The sequence below is a fragment of the Paroedura picta genome, chromosome 3, assembly GCF_049243985.1.
Source record: "Paroedura picta isolate Pp20150507F chromosome 3, Ppicta_v3.0, whole genome shotgun sequence".
NCBI classification, from domain to species: Eukaryota; Metazoa; Chordata; class Lepidosauria; order Squamata; family Gekkonidae; genus Paroedura; species Paroedura picta.
In genome coordinates, this window is record NC_135371.1 from 132126790 (window position 1) to 132141870 (window position 15081).

The 15081-nt window shown below is 44.6% G+C and overlaps 1 protein-coding gene across 6 annotated transcripts in view; it reads right to left on the bottom strand.

Moving 5' to 3' along the window:
* Window positions 1–10183: 10183 nt before the first annotated feature.
* The window catches only part of SLC38A12 (solute carrier family 38 member 12), a 99874-nt gene continuing 94976 nt past the window's right edge, over window positions 10184–15081 (bottom strand). For all 6 annotated transcript variants that reach the window (XM_077327892.1, XM_077327897.1, XM_077327896.1 and 3 more), the window contains one exon: window positions 10184–14628. In XM_077327892.1, the coding sequence (XP_077184007.1) occupies window positions 13868–14628 (761 nt within the window). In that variant the 3' untranslated portion in view covers window positions 10184–13867. The remainder of the gene's footprint in view (window positions 14629–15081) is intronic.

Sequence of the window (15081 nt, forward strand, 5' to 3'; positions counted from 1 at the left end):
TTCTAATTGTAGTACTTTTGGCTTGGAGCAGGGCTCTAGCTTCCTACCTGAGCAGCAGAGCTATCCAAACCAGCCAGCCTGTAGCCACTCTAGTTGGAAGCTGTGCAAAATTTGCATAGCCTTACCTGAGTGAGCAGAGGCATGACCTAACCAGCTTGGATGACTTCCCCCACTAAAGAAGAATATATGATTACATTTGACTGACCACCAGCTCCCCCGCCACCATTAACCATTTTCTTTCTGCAGTTATATTGTTCTCTGTTCTAACAATTTCAGGATGTAATCATAAAGCACACTTCTTTGAGAATAAGCCTCACTGAATCAACTGGAATTAGGGAACATGCATAGGAACAGATGGAATGGTGGTGGTGCTGGGAAGGACAGGCAGGGAGACAACTCCTTGTGGAGCTCTTTGGGAGGCAGGATTTATGAGTAGATCAAGAGCACATTTGTTGTACTAGAGAAAGTCTTATCCCTGGTTCAGTGGCAGACAAATGGCCTGGTGCCATTTACAAGATGACATCCCAGTAACATTAAAAAACATGTCAGGACCCAGAAATCTTCCCATATTGATGCTAGGTGGGATGAATCACGGCTGTATTTCCATGGTTTGTCCATGGTTTGTAACAACACTGTGAAGCATCCAAGGCTTCTATGAATTGAACAAGTTTGCAACACTATCTTTACCTCCTTCCAAGGTTGATTCCCCACTCCTCCTCATGCAGCCAGCTGGGTGGCCTTGGGCTTGTTGCAGTTCTCTTAGAGCTGTTCTCACAGAGCAGTTTTCTTAGAAATTTCTCAGTCCTGCACCTACCTCACAGGGTGTCTGTTGTGGGGAGATGAAGATGCTAGCAAGCCATTTTGGAACTGTTCCAGGTAGTGAGAAACAGGGTATAGAAAATCCAGCTCTTCTTCGTTTTCTCCTACACTCTCTGAAACTTGCTGTTGAGAGTCATGATTGATTGATTGATTGATTCTCCAGTACTGATCCCATTCAAGGTTTCCAGTCCATTACTGGTGTTATTATCAAATGACACAATGTACGGTGTACAAAGAGGAAGAGAAAGCCAGACAAGGTTCTCATCTTGTTGCAATTGGAAGGTTTTCCCAGTCTTTCCCTGGGGGTCTTGCACAGGCAATGTGTTAAGCCTCCTAATGTGCACACAGCCTCAGACTGGTGTGATAGACAATCCCCTTCCCTTCTGTGAGAGAGGTGTGGGATATTTAGGAAAGTGTCAGCATTTCTTACCAAACTACATTTCTCAGAATTCTCTGTGGGGGAAGCTTCGACTGCGAAGGTAGAAAAATTGTGCCTTGAAAAGAGGACCAAACTGCAGGCAGTAGGACGAGACAGCCAACTGAAGAACAGGGTACTTACCAGGGAGATCAGAAAATGCTTTCAAAAAGCAGGCTCCCTGTGTATGCTGGGAAGACAATAATTCACATAGTGTTTTAATGAACCAAATGTCGTTTCTTCACTGACGTCTGCGGCAATCTCCCTGAGCACTCTGGAGTCTCCTTAGAACTGCCTAAAGCTAATTTTAACTGAGGAATACCATGGCGAGAGAAGAAGGAATGTATGCATTTTAATCTGATCCCACTGGACAACTGGGAGGTATCAGCTGACCTTGTTCAAAAATGGACATTTCTTTCAAGTATGCAAAAAAACAAACTGAAGCACTGCTTTTTTTGGGGGGGGGATGTTGGCTCCCTAAACATGAATAAAGATACTGTTAAAAATGTGGGTTCGTGGAAGGACTGCCAGGCTACTGGTCCAATGCACTGCTCTTTATTGGTGATCTCCGCAATGGATACATGTTGTGGCAGGCAACAAGAAGACCAAAGAACCCCCCAGAAAACCCCAACATATATACAAGTGGCAGACCAAAGAACTTCCTGATTTAAACTGACTGGATCCAGCAGATAAGAACCTTGCTGCGCATTGGTCAGATCTGCGTCTGCCTGGATCCTGCCTCGGACCTCAAGTTCTGTCCTCGGCAGATCCACATACAAGACAGATAACATTTGAGCCAGAGGTTGGCTGTCTTAGAAATAGTTCCCTGATCACTGAGGTCCATAAGTTGTAGGTCAGCCCTTGAGAGAAGATCAAAGATAGATTTTTTAAGCAAACGAGTCACTCAGCCTAGGTCTTTTTCTAAGATGCCGAATTCAGGTAAGCAACATGTTAAATGAGGGTAATTCCGCACAACGGGCCATTTCGCTAAGTCTGAGCGCTATTGAAAAGCACCGGAAGCAAAAGCGGCAGGTCTCGGTAATGCACACAGCCAGTCCAATAAAAAAAAAGGCTCTCCCACTAGCGCTGCTATCGTAACGCACAAATTTCCGGTCTCGCTGAAATCGCAACAAAGAAGGCAATATTTTTCCGCGCTTCCTCCCTCCCCTGGCCGTCAATCAAAGAGAGCAGCCAATTAACTGTTGTGTTCGTGTTTTCCTTTAAAAATGTTTTTTTTAAACACAAAAAGACCAGTAGCAACGCATATTCGTTCATTCAATGTATCAGAAAGACCTTTTTTTGCTGGCTTAGGAGCTGGCGCTTATTTGTGTACACGTTCTGAAATTTAAGAAAAAATCCCCCTCCCCCCAGTGCTATTTCTGGCCGAAATTAGTGCAGTGTCAAACAGGGGATTGTATTGTGCTCGGAAACTTTACGGACAATTGCTTGTGGAGGGATTCCAGCCATAGAAGCATCGCTGATTCGTTGCTTTGGCCGGTTTAAGGGAAAAAATGGCGATCGGGACGCTGGAAGTTCGGGTGCGAGAGATTAGGGAGGGACATGCTTGCTACCGCTGTTTTGAGAACGCACATGTCATTTTCGGATGTGTTGCAGGTTGTTCTCAAGAGTCAAGCGTTTTTTTTAGGGGGAATCCACTTTTATGGATTCCCCGAAAATTGCTACAACGAAGCGATTTTTGCGAGAGTGTTGCAGGAGTGTTGCAGATTGTGTACGACGTCGTGAACAACGCAAAATAAATAGCGTTACACAATGGTAACACTTCGGCAATATTAGCGCTGTGCGGAATGGCCCTGAGTGTTTCTTTGTCACCCAGAGAAGGAATAGTTAACATCTGACCAGCAAGTCATAGCTAACTCCTGAAGCAGTTTTATGTGGCCCCTAAATGGCACTATCACTCAGAAATGAATATGGTTAAGAATGACAGTTAATTTTGAAAAATCATCATATTTGTAGGTCTCCACTCCCGGCCAACTGGTTCGTGATGGTTAACTTCACATCAAAATATAGAACTTAAAACTAACAAAATATAGTACATTAAAACAGTAACAATCCTCCACCCACAGCTGCCAACACTCAATTAAAGAAGATGCCACCCAGATGGGGATTTGGGAGAGCACTGGAGGAGGTTGACTTTTACATTGCCTTTTTTTGATTTCGAATGATATACAACTATACACAAGCACACAGGCCAAGTAATAAGTGAGGCATTTGCTGGCAAATGCCAGTAACTTTATTAGTCAAGAGATACCTCTGGCTGCTTTGCACAGCACAGAAGTTGACCATCACTTCCCTAGAGTGTAATGAGCTAGCCCACTGAATCCAGAAACATGAGCATTGGAAGGGAATGTTCTTTCTATTTCATTCATTTTGGCTGAAGATAGGGGGGAGATAAAAGTTAGCTGTATGGGCAGGTGGGAAGGAAGCAGGGTGTCACGTTCCCACTGACTCCTCAATGAAACAGTCTCAGCGGATGCAACAAGAGGTAGTTTATTGAAAGAGTGAGGTAGAATAGATGAGGTTTCATGTTGGAACAAATTAACTAGCTACATACAGATCAATATATTTCCCAATCATTTCCCCTCCCATGGCCCTCTACTACCATACCTTGACTTAGAAAAGGCGGGCTCACTTCTTTCCCAGGAGAACCACAGCCCAGACTACACTCAGGTGTTAATTTTGCACTCAAGGTCAAACAGCAGATAACTCCTGGTGCCATCCTGTTAACATATCACTACCAATTAGTCTACACAGCAGTTCAAAGGCATAGCAAGAGAGGAGATAACACAGAGAGCACATCTGGTTTTAGAGCAGAGCAACAAGGTCCCCTCCTCACTGAAACCCTGGCAGGATGCTACAGAAGAAGATCCTGACACAGAGTGGGGAGAAGGTATGAAAGTTGTGAAGAAGAGGGAAAAAAGGAAGTTGAGGGAGGAAGGAAATACATGTCCATGCAGGTTTCCCACAATGAAACCAGTCCCAGGTCCTGCAGCCAGCACTGCATAACTGGGTCCAGACCTAGCTCCATGCAACTCAGGCAGTTTGCCTAGGGAGAGGCTAATGGGAGGAGGAGAGTAGGGAAAATGAAAGAAGGCAGAACAAGGTAGGTTGGTAGGAGAGAAGGAATCAGGTAAAGGCGAGAGGCGATGGGGGCTTTCAGGGAAGGGAAGGAGAAAACAGCAGGGGAGGGGAAAATGAGATGCCTCACACAAGTCTTTTTCTGTTGCAAGTATGATTTGGTGGGAAGTTTCAAGAAAGTTTTCCAGCAAGTCAGATTTAAATATCAAACCAATGTTTAATTAGCCCAAATTGAGTTATCATAGGAATGCAATCTAAACTGTACAATGAAGATTTCCCAATCTGTTAGCTGTGTGAAATGATCCAGGGGGTGTTCCCCCTTCGCTCTGATAAACTAATTGAGAATAAGAGTGTGAATTTTCATATTGCCTGCTGAATACAAGTGACAGAGTTGTTGCTATCTGGAGTCTGGTAGGTGGGCTGAGTTCAATGACTTTGAAGTGCCATTCAGGTTCTTACTGGAGCAGCCACAGTCACAGCTGGTATCCCCAGCAGAGGGAGGGGGGGGGGAATAAATAGGCACCGTGACTAAGCTAATTTCTCACTGCTTTTGACTACATCTCTTGCAAATGCATAGTCATAGTTACAGTGACTACTTCAATATGCTATTAAAAATCTGTGACAGTCTTTTTGCCTTTAAGAAAAGCTAATCTGACAGGTGTTAACCCAATTTGTGATGCTGGCAAGCAAGAACTTACCTTTGCAGTCTTGCACAGGCCTAGGCCTCCATGTCAGCTGTGCTACTATGCCTGCAATGTTTGTGTGCCAGAACAACCACCACAGGAATGATAAATTCTCAGGTGAAGCTGCTAAGAGCTTGGTTTAAGCAAGACAATAGGCATGTGAAAGAGCATGTGGGCAAGACCATTCTACTCACTAGCAAAATGTTTAAATCAGGCCTCTGGCACAGACACATCTTCAAGGCCAGCCATACCCTTGATTTAATCTTTGGCGCAGGTGTAGCGGCAGATCTGGTGGCGAATAACATAGTTCCATGGTCAGACCACCATGGTAAGACCATCATGCCTTGAAGGTCTGACGAAGGAGTCGCCTGAAACTCAACCCCTCCAAGACAGAGGTCCTGTGGCTGGGTAGAAGGGGGCAGGATCAGGAAACACACCTCCTGTGCCTGGACTGGGCTTGTGCACTTTGCCGTGCTTCGGCAGCCATTCAACCCTGAAGCGGCCAGTGCTGTGGTGAGGGCTGGTGCCGGTGGCGGAATGCAACCCAGCACCCACACACAGGCACAGAACTCTGCACGTTTGTGTGGGCACCGACTGGTGCACTGCCGCTGCCTCCCCCTCCCCCCCCCCCCACACACACACCACGGCACTGGCTGCCTTGGGTTTGAATGGCTGCCGAAGCAGCCAAAGCGTGCTGAAGTGCACAAGCCTAGCCTGGACAGTGTGCAATTAACACCAGCCCTGGTTGACAAACAGTGTTTTTCCATCTGCACCAAGCATGGCTACTAGCGCCCTACCTGCCCCCAGAACACTTGGCCACAGTGATCCATGCAACAGTCCTTTCCAGAATTCAAATCTAGCCTCTTCATCTAACCAAAACAGCACACTTGCTGTCAGTATACAAGTTGCCCACATATGTAATGATGGGGGGGGGATTAAATTGGATGCTGTGGCATATAATTGATCCTTCTTCATTTCATTCTGTATATCTGGGAACTTGGCAGAGACAGCCAGCTTGGCATAGTCGTTAAGAGAACCAGAATTGAATCTCCTCCTGTCCACATGCAGCCAGCTAGGTGACCTCTCAGAACTCTCTCCGTCTCACCTACCTCATAGGGTGTCTGTTGTGAGGAAAGGAAGGACAACCTGCTTTGAGACTCCTTTGGGTAAAGAAAAGTAAGATACAGAAAACAAACTCCTCCAGTAGTGGCAAGAAAAACAAGACAGAATCCTGAAGAGAGACATTGGATAGTCCCACTTGGAGGCAGGGTGAGCTTTGAGTAGTAGAAAGTAAGATACAAAAAACCCAGCTTTTCTTCTTCCGTATTGGTCATTTAGCTGAGTTTCAGGGTTTGGTTGAAAACACTATTCTTATACACACATATCTCTCCTCACACACTGAAGCAGAGGTCATCATCTTCATTAAGCAGCAAGAGGCATCTTTCTCTTCAAGTACCAGCGAGTTCCAGTGCTGTGTTAGAAGGAGCAACTTCAGAAGAGCCTTCACTGTACTCTGAGAGCAATGAAAGGCTGAGTCAAGCCTATCATTGTTTGGAGGACAAGGCTGCTCGGGACAGAGATAATAAAGCGTCATCTAGCCACAACAGATAAAGCTAGACCATGTGCCTCAGACTGGCTGAAAGGGACATTTCACAGTCTGGCACTGGACTATGGCCAACTATTTGAAAACTCCTTCACCAAGGAATGCTCCACATGCAGTCAGCTGGGTGACCTTGGGACAGTCACACTTCTCTCAGAGCTCTCAGCCTCGCTTCCCTCACAGGGTGTCTGTTGTGGGGAACAGAAAGCTAGGCAATTGTAAGCTGCTTTGAGACTCCTTTGAGAGTGTTTTGAATACTAAGTAAAAACTCCCAGAAAATTAAAAACAAACAAACAGTGAGGAGAAGGGTTCTAGATCAGTACCTTTACTGCTGTGCTAGTTTTCTTTCTAAAAGAGGTAGTCTGTAGAATGAACGAGGAGTAACAAAATAGACAGTCCCCTGGACTGAACAATTTGAATCATCTGGCTTAGTGGCTGTACTGTTTGTGCTGCTTTAGAGAAAAAGTATAACAACTAGCATTTTATTCTAGGAATTCCCTGGGTAGATGAAACAAATATCTTTTCCAGCTGTACATACATAACTGGAGAACCAGGATGCACAACTTTTAATCATATTTTAGTGTGTCAGGTGACTAGGTTAACTTTCCTTCGTATTAACACATAAAACAAATCAGATTCAAGTGGGTAGCCATGTTGGTCTGAAGTAGCACAACAAAATCAGAGTCCAGTAGCACCTTTATTCAAGGTGTGAGCTTTCGAGCGTAAGCACTCTTCCTCAGGCTATGAACTCCCACTGTTATGATGATAGTTCATAGTCTGATGAAGAGTGCTTGCACTCAAAAGCTCACACCTTGAATAAATCTTTGTTGGTCTTAAAGGTGCTATTGGACTCTGATTTTGTTATAAAACAAATCAAATTGAGAAGTCAAGGCCCTATATAAGCTTTTTTTGCGATTTGCAAACCATTGATCGAAATTATGTTTTAAAATCCTTACATTATGAGAAAATCCTATGGGCATTTTCGCACCTGTTAAATGTAGTGAAATGCTTACCTCATGTTGTCATTATATTCTGGCTCCTCCATATAATGTTGCCAACATCCAGCATCTTGGCAGTAACCAGCTAGCTACACCTTCCATTTTAAAGCGCAAGTTGGGGAATCTCATAAACTTATTTAGCGCGAGCTACGGGAGAACAACCAGCAGAGGGAAGTTATGGAGGCTAAAACACGTGAAAGGTGATGGCCTCGTCCTGCCCTCGCACCCGCCTCCCTCTCCCGTGTTCCTGGGGATGGGAATTTATTTTAACAAATGCCTAACATCCTGGAGCAACGAATAGGCAGACAAGCATGCAGGTGATGCCAGAAATAAAATATTTTTTCCCAAAGTTGTAACACAAAGCATGCAAAGTTTTCTCTCTCTCCCCCCTCCCCAATCAGGAATGAGATTAATTTTTAGCAGTTTCAAAATTCTCGTGATCCCATAAGGAGTGGCATTCAAAAAGTACTATGTATCTATGAGAAGTATGAATTTTAAAAAAATTAGGCATTGCAAGACCTTTAAAACATGGAGAAAGGAGATTGGTTGCCTGGATTGATTGACAGGCAGAAGAGAGTCGCCTATGAAGCATGTTGCTCTCTTCCGTCATTTCCAGTAGCAGATGTCGAGGTTGAGAAGCGCAAAAAGGCGGCAGATGATAGCAAAACAGCAAACAGGTGAGGAGGGACTGGGAGATGCAATAATATTTAGCACTCTGCCATTGAGCTGGCGTAATGTATTTTTACTGATGTACAGAAATTGCCTATGACTAGAACTATTAATCTATGGATCTAGGTGGGAGCAAATGAATTATCCAGAGCTACCTCTTCCAAAAGTTTCTCTCTGTAACTATTTCCAAGTAGAATCATCTGTCTGTCCATCCATCCATCTATCATCTATCTACTTCTATCTTCTAAAATACAAAGGACTCACACTCCTGATTGGCCTTCTGTGGCATGGCCCTTTAATGGGGCACTCACTTGACCAGTTAACTGGGTAGGGGATGCCCTGCCCTTGGCTGCCTCTCCCGCCTCCTCTTTCCTCCAGGTGGAAGAGCCCACTGCTATACTGTCCCACCTCCCAAAGGTAAGCTGACTGAGTGGGGTGGCTGGGAGGGAGGGGGAAAGAGGCTGGGCTGCAGGCCAGTGCCACTTTGGCCTCTAAGGCTGCCCACTGGTGGCCCAAGATCCTGGGGGTGGGAGGCCACGAAATGGCTGCCCACTAGCAGGATGGGGGCCACAGTGGCATTCCTGCCCCAACTTCAGGGAGGCAGGAATGCCCCGCAAACAGCCACCCCCAGCTCGAATGGCCCTGCTGCAGCCTGTGCAGGCCTTGGTGCCACCCATTTTGGCCCAGGGAGCTGGAAGGCCCCCCAAACAGTGTACGCTGTCCTGACCAGGCCTATGTCAGACTCCAGATGCCTCTCTGCAGCCAACCCTGTACTAGCCAACCCGAAAACATTGTGCACCAGCCCAACTAGGCCTGTGCCAGCCTCCAGAGGCCTCTCTGCAGCCTGCCCTGTACTGGTGTGGCTGCAGGAGGCTCAAGTGGACCCGCACTGGCTTCCAGAGGAGCCTGGGACAATGGGGGGAAGGATCCAGGGCCTAATGGTCCGATTTCACATGGCAAGGCCTGCTGGACCTTGCTTCCCCATCATCCAAGGAGCACAGCAACACCTGATGGCCTGCTGCACCTTCCTTTCCTGCCTTCTAGCTTTCTTCCTTCCTCCCTTTCTGTCTTTCTGCCTATTTTTTCCTGCCTTTCATTCTCTCTACATCCCTCCCTTTTTCTATATAACTTCCTTACTTTTTCTTCCTTCATTTCTATTTTCTTTTTTCTAACTTTCCTTCTGTCCTTTCGTCCTCCTTCTCTTTTTTCTTTGTAACTTACTTTCTTTATTCTTCTGTGTCCTAGAGCCAGGTGTATTTCTGACTGCACCGGGCTTTACCCCTAGTAGCCATCTGGTCCAGCCCTCTGCTCAGTGCTATCACTCTTTAGTGTGGCCCTTTCTCCATCATGGCCTTTGAAGTTTGGAAAGGCAGATTTCAACATTGGTGCCACTCTGATTTCAGTTTACAGCCCTGTTCTCCAATAAATCCCGTTGCCCTTTAATCCCTCAAAGAGAAAGACCTTTTGAGCAACAGAAAGCGAAAGAATAAACTGTTTATTTCCATCCTAAAAGGTTCCTTTTAATATTTTAACATAAATCAAGCTGTGTTTTATGATGATAATAAATTTGCTGGAAGAAACTTCATTTGCTGCCTGAGGCAGCAAAATGATTCAATTTGTTTAGTTTTTTGGTGCAAGGAAATGTAATTGGGATGGGTGAGGTATAGCAGTTTTAATTGAGTTTTCAGAGAACACCTAGTGCTAAAGGAAGTAGTAGACTAATACAAGGGGACAAGAGACAGCAAAATTTGCTCCATGGGCTGCTGCCAGCACGGATGCCCTCTCTGGCTACTGCTGCTGCTCCTCTACCCCCTCTATGGCTTCTGTCAACTGATCCATCAACCAAAACCAATTCAAGATACTCTCTCTCAATGCACGCAGGAAAAGGCCCGAACACAACAGATGTATAATGTGCTTTTATTTCTTTATGCCTTTCTGAAAAATAATTACATAGAGGGACAAGCTGAGAACACAGAGCAGCAAAAAGCCAGAGAGGAAAATTGTTAACATTATAACAGCCAATTAAAAAACATAATCTTATGTCAAACCAGATGGGGAAAATATCAACTACTGTACCACATTAAGTTAGAATGAGTCCTTGATCCCACACCCACCTTCTTATAATAAAGTGGATAAACACACACACCACAGACTAGTTTACATGCTTGGCCCACCTTGGCCTGGATAGCTGTGGAATGTTTTAAGGCAGATTTTGAAAATGTCCCTTATACTGTAGTGCTTCCACCAGGAATTGAGGTAGGTTCTTTCACTGCTTACACCTGGGAAGTTACTTCGGTGCCCACTACAAGAAAATATAAAAGTAAGCGCTTGGGTGGGGGGTAGTAGTGATGGAAGGCACTAGTATCAAACCATTCTAAATCTTTCTTCCTATCCATTCTGAGAGAATTCACTCTCTTCACTGTGGAGTTTATTTCGACAACTGAGGACGATACCGCAGTCCTACGTCTCATCACTTTGGGGACAATATTTAAAAGAAGAGCTTGTGATCTAAGCAAAAAGGCACGTAATGCGACAGACTGTGGCTCTAGAGAAAAAGGAGGGCAGAAAACTCTTTGGTGGTGGCTGTGGTGAGGCCGCCTGTTGCATCCTTTCAATCTGCTGTGTAAAGAGAAACAACGAACTCCCTGAACAAGCTGACTGGGTGTCCACAAAAATATTGCTACTGCAGGCCAGCAAACTGAACAATTTCCGCTGCTGCTCCACCACATTTAGTGCTTCTGGACAGTACATGGTGTAACACATATGAAGACACATAAGGAAACGCTTCTGAGCTGGGTTGCAGAGAAGAAATAAAAGAGACAAAGAGGGGAAGGGAAGAAAAACCCTTTGTCTATTGGGCACAAAGACAAGTACATGATGACAGGTTAGTTCCTATGAGGCAAAATTGTGAGAAATCCAGTGAACTGAAATAGATGTTAGATCTGTGTTATATGCTAGGCAAAATGAAGGAGAAGACTACAGTTAACACAATTTTCATCCATTACAAGGCTATTTCTTGGGTGCATCTATTCTGCTGTTAAAATGCCATTCCTGATCTTATCAGTGTCTGCTTCATACAGAACAAGGAGTGACTGGAACAGAATGTGACCGCTCTTTTATTTACTTAAACAGCTTCAGACCAGAGCGAATGTGGCCACTCTGCCACAGCATCTGTGACTTGAGCAGGTCACTATCTGATAAGGGTTTTGAGACAGAAACAAGTGGTGAACCACTGCTTCACTTGTGTTTCCATTTCATCTAAACTGCCCAGCCCTGTGATATTTGCTCTCCCAAACCTGGACGCAAAGGAGCAGCATCAGCTATCTGTAAACTCTCAGGGCGGTTTAGGTGACTCCAATGTACCAGCAAGGGCGGCCAAGTACAGCTTGAGATCAAGAAGCAAGAGGATGTCAGGTTTTATTGAGCTTGGAGCAAGCTCCCCCCAGTTAGCAAGCCCAGCTTTATGTAACATACCAAGGGCATTTTATTTTTGATCAGAGTTCGGTTACTCTTAAGTGACTGTGGCTATTTCTTTGACACTGTCTATGCCAGCTTGATTGTTTCTGTAGTAGAATCAATTCAGTTTGATACTGGATGGAAAATTATGCTTGATAATTTTGATTTTTAATAATATCCAATACAACTAAACTGCTTAGATCACACTGGTGAAATGCCACATTTAATATCACAGCTGTACTGGGCTAAAAGAAGACAACGTAGTCCACGGTCTGGAATGGCTTTTAAATGTAGTTTAAATATATTTATAGGCAAAAGAGCAAAAAGCAAAGCTCTCATATTACAAATATTTATGAACTATGACTCCTTCCAAACTCCTCTATCTACTCATTAACTTCTGCAGTTTCCTCAAAGCATGGTGGAGAACTGTCGCTTGAGAAGTAATTCTTTTACACGTGATAAGGACAGCCTTGAATATGAGCGTGAGAGGCTGGAGATCCAAATGAAACATGAGAGGGAGGAATGCAGACCAGCCCCCCCCCCATTTCTCTGCCTATCTTCACCGAGGCTCCCTTCAGATTTTCGAGGTTGAGCAAAAAGTGACGGGGGTGGGCTGCAGGAAAATGCGACAAGGACAAAGGAGGGCAGTAGTTTGGCACCTGTATCTGTTTCTTTTCACTTAAAATCACTCCCCAGCTCTTCCCTTGTGATGTGATTAGAGCAGACCCAGGTGTACATTATGTATAGGTTGAGATACATGTACTGTAAAATAGACAGATTAGACGGGGGAAGATAGGTGATTTTCTTTGTATTCCCTGAACATGAAAACAAGAGAAGGGAGCTGAATTTTTACAATGGAATTCAGGCCTATTGAGAAGTCAGAAAGCATTATATGGCTTTTATATTCAGACAGAAGACACGGAACAATGGTTTTAGGAGGGACTTTCTCTTAGCCTCCATGATTTTATTTTCTCTGCTTAAATTTGCATATAATTATTTATGCATCAAGACATGGTTAAATGCTAAGCCCCATGTCTGGCATCATCCAGTTTAGAGACAAGTGCTTTGAGATAAGTCCATGCATTCTGCGATTGCCTTTATACCTTACTTGCCCAGCAAGTAGTTAGCACTATCATGTCCATACAGTGACTTTGGCAGCCGTGGCCTGCCCTGCTGCCCCAGCACTGTTATGAAATGGAGGACAATAGCAGTGGCAGAGGCTACTGAGAAGCACAACAGAACTGCAGAAGTAGGCTTTCCCTTTTAGTCCTTGTGAAGCGAGGGGCTTAGCAGTTCTTAGTGGCACTTGATTCTCAGCAAACACATAGTATATAGGCAACTAAGGAGAGGAAATCAGAAACTGGCAAACACAAAGCCATGAGAAAAATAAACATAGTTGCACTCCTTTCAGATGAAGCCATTCCTTTTAGATCCACATCGGCTTCTGGGACACCAGGAGTGACATTACACGCACCAAAGAAAAATGTAAGTTAAGATGGCTGTAACAAACAGCAAATAAATGCTGAGAAAAAATGGTAACTATTCAAGGACCACTGGGTAGGCAGGAAGTTGGATGTCTGTACAGTTCAGGTTGGCCTTCTCATCCTGGAAAATGGCATACCTGGTGAAGCCCCCACTTCACTTCAACCAGCTGTCCACATCCCATCTGAATCCCCCCACCCCCGTGTAGCTGAAAATGTGGACAGGAGAAGGAATCACTACCTGTTTGATTCACTGGCTGCTAGACTGATACCAGCAATAATAGTCCTCTGCATTAAAAGAGGTATGTATCCAAGAGCCTCTTCTTGACAGCTCATGGCACAACAGAGACGAAGGCATTCCATACGTGAATCTCTGATCAAGGCAAAAAAAGTCAGATATTGGGCAAGCCTAGTGAAGAATTCAAAGCCATAGTTGTGTATGTTGGGGCATGAAAGTTAAATTAAAAGCAACTGAACACAATGCCCAGCATCCAAAACTGACAAAAGCAAGATCCAGCTCATCACTCATGAAAGAGCGTACTAGTGAGCTGACTGTTTTAAAAAGTTCTTACTGGGTGCAAGGCTAAGAGACCTTGGAAGTCACCTTGAAGTGTCTGCATGACAAGCAGTACTGCAGCACTGTTCCATCATCAGATCTTTGTTTCAGTAAAAATGATATTTGCAGTTACAAAGAGAAAGCAAAAAAGACCCCAGAGGAGCACAAACCCAATCCAGAATGTGTGCCGGAATGGAGACAAATGTTTATTGAGTGTACCGCTTCCAAAAACCCGCTGAGTGTCTTTTCGGCTACAGTATGCTAAGAAAGCAGGGATAATGTACTGAATCCCATTCCCTGCATAGGCCCCAGTAATGCCTACCAAGGACTCTAAATCATGAGTGCAGAAAGCCACAAGGATGGGAGGAATTAAAGTGATGACTGGGAAAAAAATCCTATCTACTACCCATGGGTAGGTTCCCCCTTCCCGGTGGAAAAGGGTCTTCCAATTGTTTCTCAGAGTCACGGCAATGATAGGAAAATTAGTGCTGATGGTGAACACTGGAAAGAGGCCCAGGAAGTAGTTCAAAAAGGCATAAGGGACTATCTGACCACTGGTGAAGTTGAGTGTGTACATGTCCATAAGAGTCCCATTGCGGAAGCAGTAGATAGCAGTGAAGGAGAGGAGGCTGTAAAAACCCAGGATTAAGATGTAATCCAGCAGGACCAACTTGTTAACATGCTTCTTCTTGGAGATGGGAGTGATGAGGGATGGCAAGGAGTGCTGGCACATGAAGGAATAAACACATACTCCAAACAGATTGCGGATCCCCGAGAGCTGTGCCAGAGGGGGCTGACCTTCCCCCTGGCCCTTGGCAATGCGGATGAGGGCGAAAATTATCATGACGACAAATGCTGGAAGATAAGAAGGATGGGGCGGGAAGGAGAGAAAGGAATATGGTTAAGTAAGTAGCAGCTAAGATCCATATATATATATTTCCATTCTAATATCTTTTTCACATCTCTCTGCATGTCTATAGATCAAAAGATAAGGAAAATACACTTTTTTTTTTGAAAGGACATATAAATAACAGCTTTATGATGGAGTCATCAATATGCAAGGTCTACGCCAGGCAGTACACTGGGGCTATCTTTAAAATAGTTTTATTTAGACATCATATCTTCTCAGAAGCACCTGAGTCTCAGGAAATGGTCTTGACTTATCAGAGTTGCCCCCAGAGTCCTAAAAGAAAACAATACCAGCTTTGAACTCAGCACCTTGACTTTACTGCAGGGTTTTTGGTCTCGGTGAATTGCCCTAGCAAATATGCACTGTTTTGGTTAAATGAAAGATTTCTTTTGGATGTA